Source organism: Protopterus annectens, chromosome 7.part0 (assembly GCF_019279795.1).
Source record: "Protopterus annectens isolate FY-2018-M chromosome 7.part0, PAN1.0, whole genome shotgun sequence".
Lineage (NCBI taxonomy): Eukaryota > Metazoa > Chordata > Ceratodontiformes > Protopteridae > Protopterus > Protopterus annectens.
Genome location: NC_056739.1, coordinates 628,278,169 through 628,293,067, shown reverse-complemented (window position 1 = coordinate 628,293,067; position 14,899 = coordinate 628,278,169). Strand labels below are relative to the sequence as shown.

General features: G+C 36.6%; 1 protein-coding gene across 1 annotated transcript in view; it reads left to right on the top strand.

The window, feature by feature from the left end:
- Nucleotides 1–1,440: 1,440 nt before the first annotated feature.
- Nucleotides 1,441–14,899, top strand: part of HDC (histidine decarboxylase) — a 908,850-nt gene continuing 895,391 nt past the window's right edge. The window contains exons 1-2 of the mRNA XM_044076311.1: nucleotides 1,441–1,446; nucleotides 2,253–2,375. Of these exons, the coding sequence (XP_043932246.1) occupies nucleotides 1,441–1,446; nucleotides 2,253–2,375 (129 nt within the window). The remainder of the gene's footprint in view (nucleotides 1,447–2,252; nucleotides 2,376–14,899) is intronic.

The window sequence follows — 14,899 nt, the reverse complement described above, 5'->3', positions numbered from 1 at the left end:
AATCTGGTGTAACACCAATCAAAAACCTTTTCTTGTTAGCCTGGCCATCAAAAAACTTTTTCTTGTTAGCCTGGTCACTGATCAGTAGATCTTGAGTTAGTTTCTGTCATTTCATTGTGCAGTTCTCTGAAGACATGCTGCTGTTTTCTCTACCACTTCTAAACCTATATGCTAGAAACCTTTTGATAACATTTGAATACAGAACTGGTCCCTGCTTTACTGGAGTCAGCAAGTCACCAGAGTTTTACTTAGACAAAAAAAGAAAAGTTTCTTTGATTGTCCAATTATATCTACCCTTCTGCTTCCCACATACATGAAATAGACGATGTCTTCCAGCAGATCTTTGTTAGCCCTGACAGTCTACACTGAAGCAAATGGAGACTTAAAAGGAAAGCCTTTTATTTTTAGTCTGATCATCAGTCTGTATATCTTTGCCTTTCATTACAAATTTCCCATGGAATGAACACATCACTACCTCACTTTAACCAAAGCAAATTTGCTCCCAGTACAACCCAGTGCCAACATCCTACTTGGTTCTCTGCTTTTAAAACTACTCCAACAAGACATCCCCATCTCCTCTCTCAATCAAAGTTGTTGCAGCCAGCCTAACCCACAGCCTCAGAAGCCAATTTTGCTGGTGGGCCATTTCACTCCTAATCCCTACAACAAAACTACATTGTTTAGATCATAGCTTCTCTTTTTGTGCCCCTGACTTGAGACATTCTCTCTTAGGATCTCACTGACCACACAAACTACCCCAAGTTCAAATCAGAATTCAAACACTTCCTCACAGATCAACGCAAATGCATATGCCAGGAAACTAGGGACACTGCTTAAAGATAAATTTTACCTGATATCTCCTGTGGAATACTGTTTCAGTTAAGTCTATGCCTTACTATTTTTAGACTTGTCAGTTCACAGCAGACACTAATTTTCCTCCAAAGTGTGTTGTCAGATATCAGTAACCCTATCCTGTAAAACGCTTGGGACGAGTAACTGCAAATCCCATGAACTTCAACTTATTTGTTTATCTTTTCATTGGCATTTGTGCTTATGTATTATTAGTCAAATATCTCTTCTGTTATGCTTCTATTGAAATGTGTTGTTTGCTGCTTTTTTTTGCTAGAATATCTTTTATACCATGGTTTCACTGATATTTGTTGTTTGCTGTTTTTTTGTTGTTGTTACATTGTGATTGCAATCCAGGCCAAGCCTGCGGTTAGTCATTCTGTTATCAATGCTCTACCCCGGTAACAAAATGTAAATAAATAAATCTTGACTTCCAGGTTCTTGACTGTGTTTCTGCTATGTTAAACCATTGTTTACTCCTACCAAACAAAATTATAAGTAGCTGATCAGAAAAAACATAAAAAAGGCATAAATAAAGATGAACGAGAAGTATGGATTTTTGGAAAATAATGGAAAAGGAAAATATGCACAATGGAGGTAATATATGAAACTGAAATGTGCTGTGTGTTTGGAAGTTTTAAAGAGCAGAAATACTAAATGAAGTCTATTTAGTAACCATAACTACTATTACTTTTCCTTCATATGTGCAAGTTTTAAATGTTCATATCAGATATCAACCATAACAGGGAACATGTTTTTTCCAGGTTAGCTTATATCCTTTTCACCTTATTGAAAATAGAAAAAAATGCAGTTTATGACTTCATCCTCTTAACTCGTGAAAGTTTCAGCACTAGTCTCATTACCCCTGTTTAAAAGGCCTGAAAATTAAGTTAAAAATAAAATGCAGCTGTTACAATCTTTTGGATGAGAAAATAGAAAAGAATGTAGAACTTCTTGTATGAACATAGCTGGAATGTCACCTACACGTTGATAATATAGAATAAGATAGCAACAACATCCTGCATTTAGGACTCTTCCACAGTAGCATCTGTCAAGCATGAAAATTAAAACTTGGTGGAGAATGAATGGCACATTCTCCCTGATTGTTTATTTGGTATAGCTTTCATTTTTATTTATTTAAAAATTTAACTGGAGTAAAGCACTGATCTGCATGGACCATATTTGGGCCCCCCTGTGAAATGTTCCATATGTACCAGTAACTTGCCATCAAACTTTGATATAATTATGCACCTTCTCATGCATGTTTTGGGGGAACATAGCATTTCATGAATACAATCAGCAATTCTGGTCACTAGTACAACTGTTCTTTTAAATTGCTACATCCTGCTGATGAATTGGTAGTAATGCTAAAGTACATTAATACTATTTGCTGTTCTTTTCAGGCATCAAGCCCAGCCTGCACAGAGCTTGAAATGAATGTGATGGACTGGCTTGCCAAATTACTTGGCCTCCCTCCCCACTTCTTACATTACCACCCAGACAGCAGTGGCGGAGGTGTGCTACAGGTAATTTAATAAAATAATTGTAAAGTAAGTTTGTGTGTGTGTGTGTGTGTGTGTGTGTGTGTGTGTGTGTGTGTGTGTGTGTGTGTGTGTGTGTGTGTGTGTGTGTGTGTGTGTAAGCACACAATGGGCATTTATGCAGTTTTCTGCTGATGTTTAAAAGTGTTAACATTGGTTGGTGGTGAAAAAGAACTAATTCTCTGTATGTTGGTATTTTAAAATAAATAAATAGAAATGACTGAATAGAGCTAAAAGTTAAAACTTGAAAGGATAAGCTAGTGTGCAATGTAGCAAAACCGCCCATTGCACAGCAATTCAGAATTAATTAAAAAAAGTACACAAAAGCATATAGAGTGATATCTTTCAAAGGACTGTTACCATCATATTATATGCATTAAGTATGATAATGAGCTGTTAGATCCATCTATCTATCCATCCATAAAGTCCCTTTTTCCCAAATTTACACATGGGGTCAGGGTGTCACATCAACAGTGACTATCCTCTAGAGCAAACGTTCACATCACTTGCTGCTGCTACTGTTCACTGCGCACATGCACTCACAAATATGTTGAATTTAGAGTCTGCAAACCACCTACTGCATGTCTTTGGAATATAGAAGGAAACCAGGGCACCTGGAGAAAACCCACAAGAACAAAGTGAAGACATACAGATTCTGCACAGGAAGTGTCCCAGACAAGATTCAAACTGTATAACCATTTGCTTGTTATCGCATAACCATTTGCTTATAAATATGAACATTTGTTCATATATGTATATATTCTTTGAATAATGTATTTGTTAACTTATTGTTTGTATTGTCATTGGGCCTAGGTCAGGGCTGAAAAGGGTCTTCCACCAAACCCATAGAACCAGCCCACCTCCTACTTAGACATAAGCCACATTCACCATTCCATAACCATAGACAAATTTACAAATGTGCAGATTTCCACAGAACCAGTATTAAGTAGCAATAACATAGTATGCATATGTATGAAAGTGTGTGTGTATGTGTGAGGGTGTGCCTACTTCTAAATTTTGAAGTTTCAAAACTTCAAATTTCTTATGGTCGAGACCATAAGATCGAAGTTTTGAAACTCTAAACCTTTTAAATACAGAGGGAAATGGTATATTTACCGATTTCCTCGCTGTAGTGCAATCTCAGTGTCGAGTATCAAGTTAAACATTTTGTTGAAATCTGCTTCTTAGGACTGAAGTGATTTAACTTTAGGAGTGTGAGTGGATATTTTCTGTTCTCTTATACTATTCACAGTGTCTTTTGTGCAGAAATAGGAGAAAATGGCATGAGGGAACATGTCCTTTCCCCACTGTCATGCAGTTTCAGAGTCAATACATAGAAAGACATGCAAGTGTAGGGGGGCAAAAATACTGGTTTTATGTTTATTTTTCAGTTGTTTTATGAGTTTAGTGGAATCCTTTAATTCAACGTGCTTCTAGTCAATGGTCGGATCCTCAATGGAAGCTGCCATTGGCGAAACAAATGCAAATATACATACAATCATAGAGCAATAGACCATAACAAAGAATCACTGGGATAAATGGTCTGCCCAAAAAAGCATATAAATAATAAAACACAGTCCAAGAAAGGGCAAGACCAACACACAGTCCAGGCTTACTTTTTAGAAGCTAAATAAGTGCATGTATTATTATGAACCATAAAAACTTTAATGCCAAGGTTAGTGCTTTTGCAAAAATGCTTTTCATACTAATACAGTCGCTAACAGTTAATTCATTAAATAGAACAACCATTCCAATCACAATCAAAGAATCCATTTCAAAAAAAGCTAAAGGAACATGATGCATAAAAAAACTATAATTCTGTGCTAATATGGGTTAAAAAATACAAACTAAAAATACACTCCTATAAGAAATACACTTCCATTAAACAATATACATATAATTGTTTAGCATATTCCTCTCAACTTCATGAAGGGATATAAAGAAACATGATCATTTAGACCTTTCCCTTGGTCAGATCACATTTTTATGATCCACTTAGCTTCTACAGATGCAATATAAGTTCAATCGACCAATTCTGACCTAAAACTATGGGTCTGAAAGGGGGTTATATAGGGTCTTTATGTATTTTCACAACACCCTGTATCAATTTGTTCAATTTTTGTTGAGAAACATCTCCGATCTGTTATAGATAAAAATGTTTATATTCTTAAATATTCTAAGAATTGTTTGAATGACTTATTTCAGTTTACATAGCACTATTCTGGTGATCAGATCTCTTTTTTTTTGTTGCAATGGATGTCCACTCCTTATTTACAGTTATACCTAATCAGTATGGACTAGAATATATGATGGATCATTTATTGCATTACAGTGAATATTGATAGCAAGTTTATTAATTTACTCTATTTATGGAACTCGTCTTAGATAATAATTTGTTTTGTTTGATTCTTGTTACTATTTGCAAAATGATGGCATGGCTATGGGCACATCCAGTGCCAATAGCTATGCCAATGTTGTAATGGCCCAGTGGGAAGATAAATTCATTATTAAGAACTTAGAATTTAAAGAATATATTTTGTTCTATCATAGATTTGAGGATGACAGCTTCTTTCTGTGGAAGGGGTGATTAGATGATTTACTAAGGTTTTTTGAGTTTGTTAATAATACTAATGCCTTCTTAAAAATTATGATATTCTACTCAGCAGTCAAGGTTAATTTTTTTAGATTTGAATATTTAGAGAACAGACAAAGGAATTATTAGGATGGGGGTTTACAGAAAACCCTGTGCCAGGAACACCTACCTTCATAGAAAAAGCATGCATCGCCAACATGTTTTTCAGAATGTAGTGAAAGGACAAGGTGTGTGTCTGTCCAGGTTACATGTTAATGATGATGAATGTCGCAATGAATTATTTAATTTAAAAATGAGATTTAAGGAGCGGGGTTACACAGATAAAGATATAGGTACTCCCTTTCAAGAAGTGATTGCCTTAGGAAATTCCGTGGCATGACCATATTTTTCTGAACATTTAAATGCCATTAACAATAAGAGGAATAGCATAGTGAAATGCCCTGTATGTATGAGTTTGCAATACATTAACAATTGTAGGGAGATCACACGAATTATTGAGAAAATTGGCATGTTTTAACAGTAGAACCAAATATTAGAAATATTGTTAGGATTTTCCCTCCTTTTGTTACAAGAACAAGAAAACTATTAGGGTGATGTTATGTTATCCAAAGGACAAGATAGACACAAGTATTAATACCTTTACTGGCACAAGACCTTGTACTAAATGCAATTATTGCAGTTACATTAATTGCACCTCTAAATTTAGACATCCAGATGCAGGAAGCATCTATGAGTTTAAAGTTGCAGTGGACTATAATACCAAGAATGGTATATATTTAGCTATATGTGATCTATGTCAGGCATTTTATTTGGGCAAAATGAATAGATTATTCAAATATTGTACACATGAACATTTATATAATGTTAAAGTAGGTTGTCTGAATAATACTTTAGCTAAACATGTAAGTGAATTGGGAGTTGAACATACATTTAAATTTATAGTGTCTGACATTGTAAAACCCACTGACAGAAAAGATGTTAGAACTTATACTGAGTCTGTAGAAGCTATCATAAGAATGAGATCTGCCAAGGTGAAGGTCTGAATGATCGAGTTTCTTTATATCCCTTCATGAAGTTGAGGGGAATATGCTAACCAATTATATGTATATTGTTTAATGGAAGTGTATATATTTATAGGAGTGAATTTTTTTGTTTGTATTTTTAACCCATATTAGCACAGAATTATAGGTTTTTATGCATGTTCCTTTACGTTTTTTGAAATGAATGGTTGATTGTGATTGGATTGGTTGTTCTATTTAATGAATTAACTGTTAGTGACTGTATTGGTCTGAAGATGCATTTCTGTGAAAGCGCTAACCTTGGTTATTAAAGTTTTTATGGTTCATAATAATATGTGTACTTATTTAGCTTCTAAAAAGTAAGCCTGGATTGTGCGCTGGTCTTGCCCTTTCTTGGACTGTGTTTTATTATATATACAAACATAGTTATTTGCCAGTTCACAACTTTTTTACATTATTTACAGTACCTTAAAAGTAAAACTATCTGTCTTCAGTGGTAACTCTACTGCACAGGCTCAGTCACACACAACACTTCCAACAATAAGCTGCAAATTAAAAGTCTGAAATTCAGGCCTTGCCGGGCCTTCAATTTAGCTCTACAAATAAAATCTCTACTTAATATTGCCTCATGCTATATCCACTGTGGGCTCTGTCTGAGCTTTTTCATCTACCTTTCATATATCCATGTACAGGGTAAATACCTTAGTTATATCAGGAGTTATTTACAGTGATTCTGAACATCATATTCTTTTCACTTCTAAGTATTTCATCTGCTTCTAGAGATTACTGCATCTTAATAGGAGCTTTTCTTTTGGTAAGATTTGTCAAGAACAAAACAATAGTTGCAAAATTAAGAACACATTTTCTGTTAAACACAGTTATTTAAAGAAAAGCCTTTACCTGTCTTTTAGAGGAGAGTGCCAGCTACATTTTTATGGCTATTATTCTTGTTAGTTTTGGTTTTATCATTCCTGTTCCTATCAGTTCTCCTAAATATTTGGTTTACATCTTGCCCAACTTAGTCTTTGTAACATTCACAGTGAAGACCAACTGCTTTACAGATTCTTACACAGCCTGTGTTTTTGATAAATGAGAATCCCAGCAGTAGTATATTGTGAACAGGGCTTCAGTATTTTATCTGCCAGTCTTTGAAAGGTAGTTGGAGCTCCTTATAGTCCAAATGATGTAATGAAATAAACCTTCAAGCTGTTTTTCTTTAGCAGAGGTGGAAAGCAGTATCCACCCATACTCTCTTGTCAAGTCTCATGTTAAGTATCTTCCTTTCCCTAGGCCTCTATCGACTCATCAGTTTGGGCATATGATAGTTATCAGGCTTTGAAATGTTGTTCAGCTTTCTAAGTTTATTACAGAATCTGAGACTTCCATTAGCTGTAGATAATATTCTTTCACTCTGTGACTCTTCTCTTCCTCTTAATTTGAATATGTTTTGAAGGGTGCTGATATTAATACCTGATAAATTCTTGAAGTCTGGCATTTTTACTATAGACACATTGTCACATTTCCTGTGCTTTGTACACATGCAGCTTTACAACGGGCATAACCTGTCCATCCAGTAAACTAACATCATGTTCTGTTACACTTTTTAAATATGTCATCTGCTCTTCCCAAGTCTCTTTAGCAATGTCAAGCACATCTCTGAGTTGCCTGCTGTATAAAAGTTAATTTAGCATAAAATTGCAGCACCTACCTATCTTATCGTAAATAGCAAGTCGAGAAACAACTAGCCCCAGTTCTTTCAATCTGCATTGATTAATTTTCTTTACATGAATTTCTGTGCTTTATTGAGCCTTTCCACAAAAGCAGCAGAAGCAATACTCTTGGCATAAAGGACATGCCTTCATCAGTGAGCATCTCCTTAGGGATACCCATTCTACAGAATAAGAGTACCAGTTCTTAAGTATTAGCTATAGCATTAGCCTTGCATAATGGAACAGCTTCTGGAGATTTTGAAGCATAGTCCATTATTACTAGTATGTAGATACCCACTGCTACATTTTACTCCTGGCTACACAACATCCATAACAATGCATTCAAAGGTCATATCTGTAAAGTACATTAGAATCAGTAGGCTCTTAAATTCTGGATTGAGTGTACTTTTTCCTGACTCTCTTGACAAGAAGGGCAGCAATTTTCTTTCTCTTTCACTATGCCTGCTTGTAAAAATGGCTAATACTCTTCTTAGTTTTTCCCCATCCCTAGGTGGCCTTCAAACTTGTGACTATGAGCTAGCTTCATTACTGCTGTCCTATAAAGTTTTGGCACTAACTGTTAATGTAACTCATATAGTGGGGGAAGAAGTAACAGAAACATCCTGCTCTCTATCTTCCCCAATACCTTATTTATATACTCTCTCTTTCTCTTCTAAAGTATCTTTTTTCCCATTGTGCTTTCTTTTTCATTTATGTTACTTACATGTAAGTCTACTGGTTCAGGGTTTCTTTTTTAACTTATGTTATTTTCTTATCACCAAACTGTTTCTCAATGGAATTCTTCTCATGTCTGTTACTCCACAGATGGTACTTATGGACAGAATTCTCTTTTTGCTTTCAGTTTTTCACTCTAAACAAATCTTTTAATAGTTCCATTTTCTGTTTTCCAGATATGGCTTTAGAATCTGCAGTTTCTTACCTAATCACTTCCAGTACTTACTACCATTTCTTTGCTCTGAGGTTGTTCGCTTATGTACTTTTCTTCTGTTTTTGTCCTTTCCATTTCCATGCTAACAGTTTTTATAAATCTATGTGCCAGCATCTGTCTTGTGCTGGATTTTACTTCAAAGTTTTCTGTTAGTTTAGCTGCAGTTCCTATAATGATAATTGATATAATTATGTTCATCCCCCTTCTTTTACTATTTTGTACTTAAGTAAGTGAACATATCCCAGGACCCTATTCAGCCACAACCTGGGCTACAATGGCAAAAAAAATAAATAAATAACAAGTAAGAAATGCACTTAGCAATACAAAGAAAAAAATACTGCCATAAAGACATTTGACAATGATCACATGTACAAAACACATAGCCAAGGTGTGTCACTGAATAAATAAAACATTTACTGGAATGCATGCATTAATATTGCTTAAATATATAATGTTAACTTTATTGCCAGTAATGAATTGCATACAAGATATTGCACAGCTCACAGTGCTGTAAGATGTTATTGTTCTCTCACTGACTAGAAATCAGCATGTGAATGTTGTATGGCTCCACAAAAGAAAAGGGGGAATAATTATAATTGCATCACTTTTGTTGTCCTAAGATAGTATGAAAACATACTAAACCTACAAATTTGGGAATGGAATGATTATAGTGGAACCTAATAACTAATATATGGTTATGTTAGCTCATGTTCTTATTGCACTTGCATTTACTTTCTCTGAACATTTTCTTGAAAGTCAGTCAGCAGTCTACATTACTGATATTACTGATATTTTCTGAGAGATTGTTACAAACAGCTAGAACTATTTCTATAAAGCTATGGTTACACATCCCAAGTTTAAATGGGGACCTGAATAATTGAATACCAGCATTATTCCTGAGGGTACAGGACTAGTTTTGAAACTGCTGTCTGCTTTAAAGTCTTGGACAGTAGCCATCATTTATTGTTTTGTAGATCAGTATATTGAGCAATAATGTTACTCTAGCCATTTTGGTAGTCTGTTTATGGAGTGGAGAGTCATAGGTTCATAGGTAGGTAGGTACTAGGCTATCGGCCCAAGGGCCTAGGTAAGCCTAGCTAATAAGATTCCCTGGCTTATGCCCCCTCTAGAAAGTTATTTTCCTGTGCCACTGTTGAGCAGTGATGTTGCAGTGAAGCTCTTGTTTCTTAGCTGGGTATGTAGATCAGTGCTGCAGTGTTCTATAAAACTTTAGAGTGGATAAAGAGGATCACATTGTGGAGGGTGAGATTACATATTACATGAAGGAGGAGGAGATAAGATATCATATGGAGGGGATATTAGATATTACATGCACTTCCACAGCACAGTATTCAGGTTAACATTCTCATTCTACCATCAATCAGTTGCTACTCTCCTTCATGTTTATCCTTAGTCATTCCCATGCATACCTGAAATGGCATAATCTACTCTCCTACTATTAATGGTACATTAATTACATGCATGCGTCAAAGAAGGCACCACCTTAAAATAACAGGGGCAAGTACATTAACATGGAAAACCTCACTTTATTAAAACTGTCATCTTTTCTACCATAAACATGTCTGTAATGAGATTGGGGAGGTTGTGTCAGGGAAACAAGTATCTTTAAAAAAACACCAGTGCAAAAAACTTCATCATGAAGATGACAGAAGCATCAGTGACAGGGATAATGAAAGAGATGGGCAAGATATATAGACACCACAGTGGTGATTAGCACAATAAAATCTGCTATTTCCGGTGCACACCAATGGTTGTAGATATCATTATCTCTGTATTATACACCAATACAGAAACCCACTGTTGGTCATGCCATGAAAAAACAGTGCAACCTATGTTGTACTGTATATGGACTGGTCAAAATGGGCATCAGACATTAGCACATGGCAACACATATTTTAATGTGTCATGTGATGCAGCCATCATCACCTGCATAGCTGACAGAGAACCTGCCACAGAAGTAAGCTGAAGACCTGGAAGCTGACTGAAGAGAAAGCACAGAGAGTTCAAGGAAATACTTAAGGCTTTAACACCTTAGCAAGAAGAGGAAATAGGCAAAGCTGAAGAATGACAGTGCCTCAAAACAGCAGGTGTTCAGACTATTGGACAGATATATGGCCAAGCCAGGTATGAAAGTAAGGTACATAAGGAAAGCTTGAGGTGGAATTCAGAAATACATGAAGTCACTGAAAGAAGTAGTTCAGGAAAATGTGGTACAAAAGAAGGACCAGTCTAAGCAGGAATACAGGTTGGCTAACAGAGGCTAATGAAGAAGATGCAGTAGCAAAGAACAAGGCATCAGAGGCACTCTACCAGTTTCTGGAAAGTGACTTAGCAGATAGCACAAAAAACCATATGAGGTTGCAAAGCAAAGACAGAAAGATAAAAAAGATAATCATTAGACACCCTTCATAAGGGATGCCAGCAACAACCGACTCACCAGTCCACAGGACATCAAAAGCAGATGGAAGGAGTAGTTCCAGCAGCTTCTGGGTGAAGAAACCCCACCTTAGCAGTACTGCCTCAGACACAGCCTATGGTAAAAGAAGAAGAAAGATGTATCCCAGATCACTTGTATCAGTGTACAAGGCTAGTACAGAAATATCAAACACCTATCAAGCTGAGTGAAAAGCTCTGGAGAGGGTGGCTAATAAATTAATATTTATTTATTTACCGGGGAAAGTCCGACTGGGCCAGCAGCCCATTTTCAGTAGTGGCCCAAGGAGAAAAGCTCCACAGACGTACAAGCAATATACAATAATTAGATAGTACAATAGTATACATACAGTAAGATGCAGAATACATATATTCTAGTTAGTCTATACAAAGTAGTATTCAATACAGTTTTCTAGTAGATACAGGTTCAAAAAGAAAAACACAACCATTTCAGTGAAGGTCACTGTGAGAAAAAAATAAAGTTAGTTGTGTGTACATATTAAATAATAGTTATGACCACATGAGATTTCCTTTATATTTATTTTTGAGTAGTAATAAACACTGAGGATAGGGAGAAAATGAGATAAGGAGTGGACAGTATGTTGAGAGAGTTAGAGGTATCTTGTCAGTCAGGTTTGGCACAGGAGCAATGCTAGTACTTTGATAGATGTTCAAATAGTAGTTGTTTAAAACTGGTAGATTCAGATGTGTTTTGGAGGGTGTGGGATAGAGCATTCCATAATTTGGCTATTTGATTTGAGAATAGGGCTTCACCGTGAGTGTTGTTAGATTTGTTTACTGTGAGAAAGTGTCTGTCTGCAGATCTTAGACTTCATGCGCATGTATAGGGAACAATAAGTTCCTCGAGGGATGGGCAACTGTCAGGATGGAAGATGATATTGTGTGTGAATTTAAGTTAGTAGAGACAAAGGAGGTTAGGTAGCTTGAGCCAATTTAATTTATGTAGAGCAATACAGTGGTGGGTTTGGTGGGGAAGGTTGGCTGTAAAACAGGCTATTTTGTTGTAGCAAGTTTCCAATTTGGTCAAGTCTGATTTTTTTTAAGTTGGTAAAGAGGGGGAAAGCATATAGGAGTGTAGAGAGGAGGAAGGTTCTGGATATGACTAGTCTGGTATTGTCAGTGAGAAATGGCTTGCTTCTGTACAGTGAGCCAAGCTTGACATGAACTTTCTTAACTGTGGTGGCTATGTGTTGGTCAAATCTGAGTTTGTTGACAATTGTCACTCCAAAGAGTTTTGTATTCTCAACTGGTTGGATGACTGTGTTGTTTGCTGAGAGAATAGTGAAAGGAGGGGTGGTCAGTGATTGTTTGCTACTGGTAAATAGCATTAAGTGTCTTTTTGGGGCTGAGGACTAGTTGTGATTTACTTAGATATGTTTCTATATCATTTAAAGCTTGTTGGGCTACTATTTGGCGGTGTGGTAAGGTATCTGCTGAGCAGATTAAAGTTGAATCGTCCACATACTGAAATACTTTAGCATGTGTTGTGGATGAGGCTAGATCATTGGACAAGATTAGAGAAGATGGTGAAAAGAAGGGGTCTTAGTATGGACCCTTGGGGGACTCCAAGTGAGACTGGCAGAAGTGGTGAGAGTTCAGATTTCCATCGTACTGCTTGTTGTCTGTCAGAAAGATAGCTTAGGAACCAGGAGAGGGAAGTCTTTGATAGGTGTAGTGACGCAAGAGTACTAAGGAGTTTCTGATGGAAGACAGTGTTGAACGCTTTTGACATGTCCAAGAAGATTGATGCTACTTGCTGGTTTAAATTTCTCAGTTGGTTGATGATGTTAGAGAAATAAATTAGGGCTGTGGTGGTGCTATGTTTTGGTCTGAAACCATGTTAGGAGGGAGAGATAAGGTTGTGAGATAACAGAAGAATGCAATGAAAAGCAATCAGTATGAGAAGTAGAAACGTTGGAGCTATAAGGTAAGTAAAAGCAAGGAAGAGGTAGCGGCAGAAAGATAGGAGTTGTTATAATTTCTATATAGGTAAAACGGAAAGGAGGTTCTGGAGAAGAATTTATGAACACCTATATAGTATCAGGAAAAGGGATGACAATAATGCACTATTCAGGCATATCAACCTCAATCCTGACCACTATTTTCATTTTGGTATTTTGGAGGTGGTAGGCATGGACACTTGAGGGGGTGATTGAACCAACAAAGTGGATACGGCTGAAATGCAATGACAAATTTGTTTGAATGCCACTGTAGCCCCTGGTATTAATGACCATATTTGTATCAAGCCAGAATTGAAATATAGGGCCACTAAGTTATAGTATTGGTGTTATTATACACCCAACTTGTCAAACACTTCGTATTTATTTAAAGTTATTTATTATGTACTGCTGCTTTTTAGACTTGGTTCAGTTTTTTAAGGGTGTATGATTTTAAAGTTTAATTAGTGTGTTAAATGGGGGGAACTAATTATTTAAGGAGTGCTAATGATGTATTACACAGTTCTGAAGAAGTCTTGGATGATGAAAGCGCATGACTGACTGTGTTGCTACTGAGTCTTTTTTGTGGAATTAAACATTTTTTATTTGGTACATCAAGTCTGGTTCTTGGCTGCTTGGAGTGGTGATTTTGTTTTTTTCTTGGAGCATTTTTTTCACTCTTTACACCATTTGTTGTTCTTGTAGTGGATTAGATAACAGGCAGAAATCATAAAATAGTAACACTAAAACACATACTTATGCAGTCATCATTTCTCAAAACAACAGTACAGCAGGCAATAATTGGTTATAACACATTTCAGGATAACACAACACACACTTATGCAGGACTGAAATATTAAGTAATACAGAATATCTATGGTGGTGGTGCTGCGGTAGCGTTATCGCCTCACAGTCAGACGCTGTCCGGTTCGATTTTATGCTAGAGCGTCTTCTGCGTGGAGACATGCGTGAATGGGCTAACCTTCGTTGAAGGTTGTGCGTCAGGGCTGGTAACTTGGCACGTAAAAATCAACTACCAATCATTAGCGAAACGGAGTTCCGCTGTAGCGACCCCTAACTGGGAAAAGCTGAAAGACACAACAACAACAACAACAACAGAATATAGCACTGATTACTAGAGGCCAAAGAAGCTTGCCCGTTGCCAACAGGGAACACGCATTTCCATCTCTGGCAACTTAGAACACTGCTTTAGTAAATGGAATATGCGCAGTTGCTGCTTCTACAAATAACTAGGGAGAGGATACTGTAGGCAAGTAGACAAAACAGTCAAAACCAATTAAGGAGCATTACATTACACAAGTCTCCAGCCCAAATCCATTGTAAGCATAACAGCATATTTAACAGCAAACAGTTTATGTAGCAAAAGCAGTCACTGCTTCAGTTAGTCCCTTGATAAAACAGATAAAAGCAGTGAAGGAGATTGCACGTCACCAGCCATAGTCCTTGTAAGCATAACAGCATATTTAACAGCTAATAGTTTATGAAGTAAAATCAGTCACTGCTTCAGTTAGTTCCCCAGACCACATAAATGTTATCTAAATACTTCAGTTGAAAATAATATAATTGCCTATTAACCCAGGTGCACCACAAATATTTGAGAATAGCTTAAACAATTGCAGGCACTTACTTGCAGGCGGGCACACTAAAAAGGGACTGGATAGAGCTTCCTCACCACGAGCAGGCCAAAAATAACTATTTCAAAATGGCGCCACTCAAGAGGACACACTAATATAGACTAGCTAATGTGCATGGGGGAGGGGTGTGTTAGAGGAGGGAGATACAAAATGGGGGAAGGTAGAACCAGAA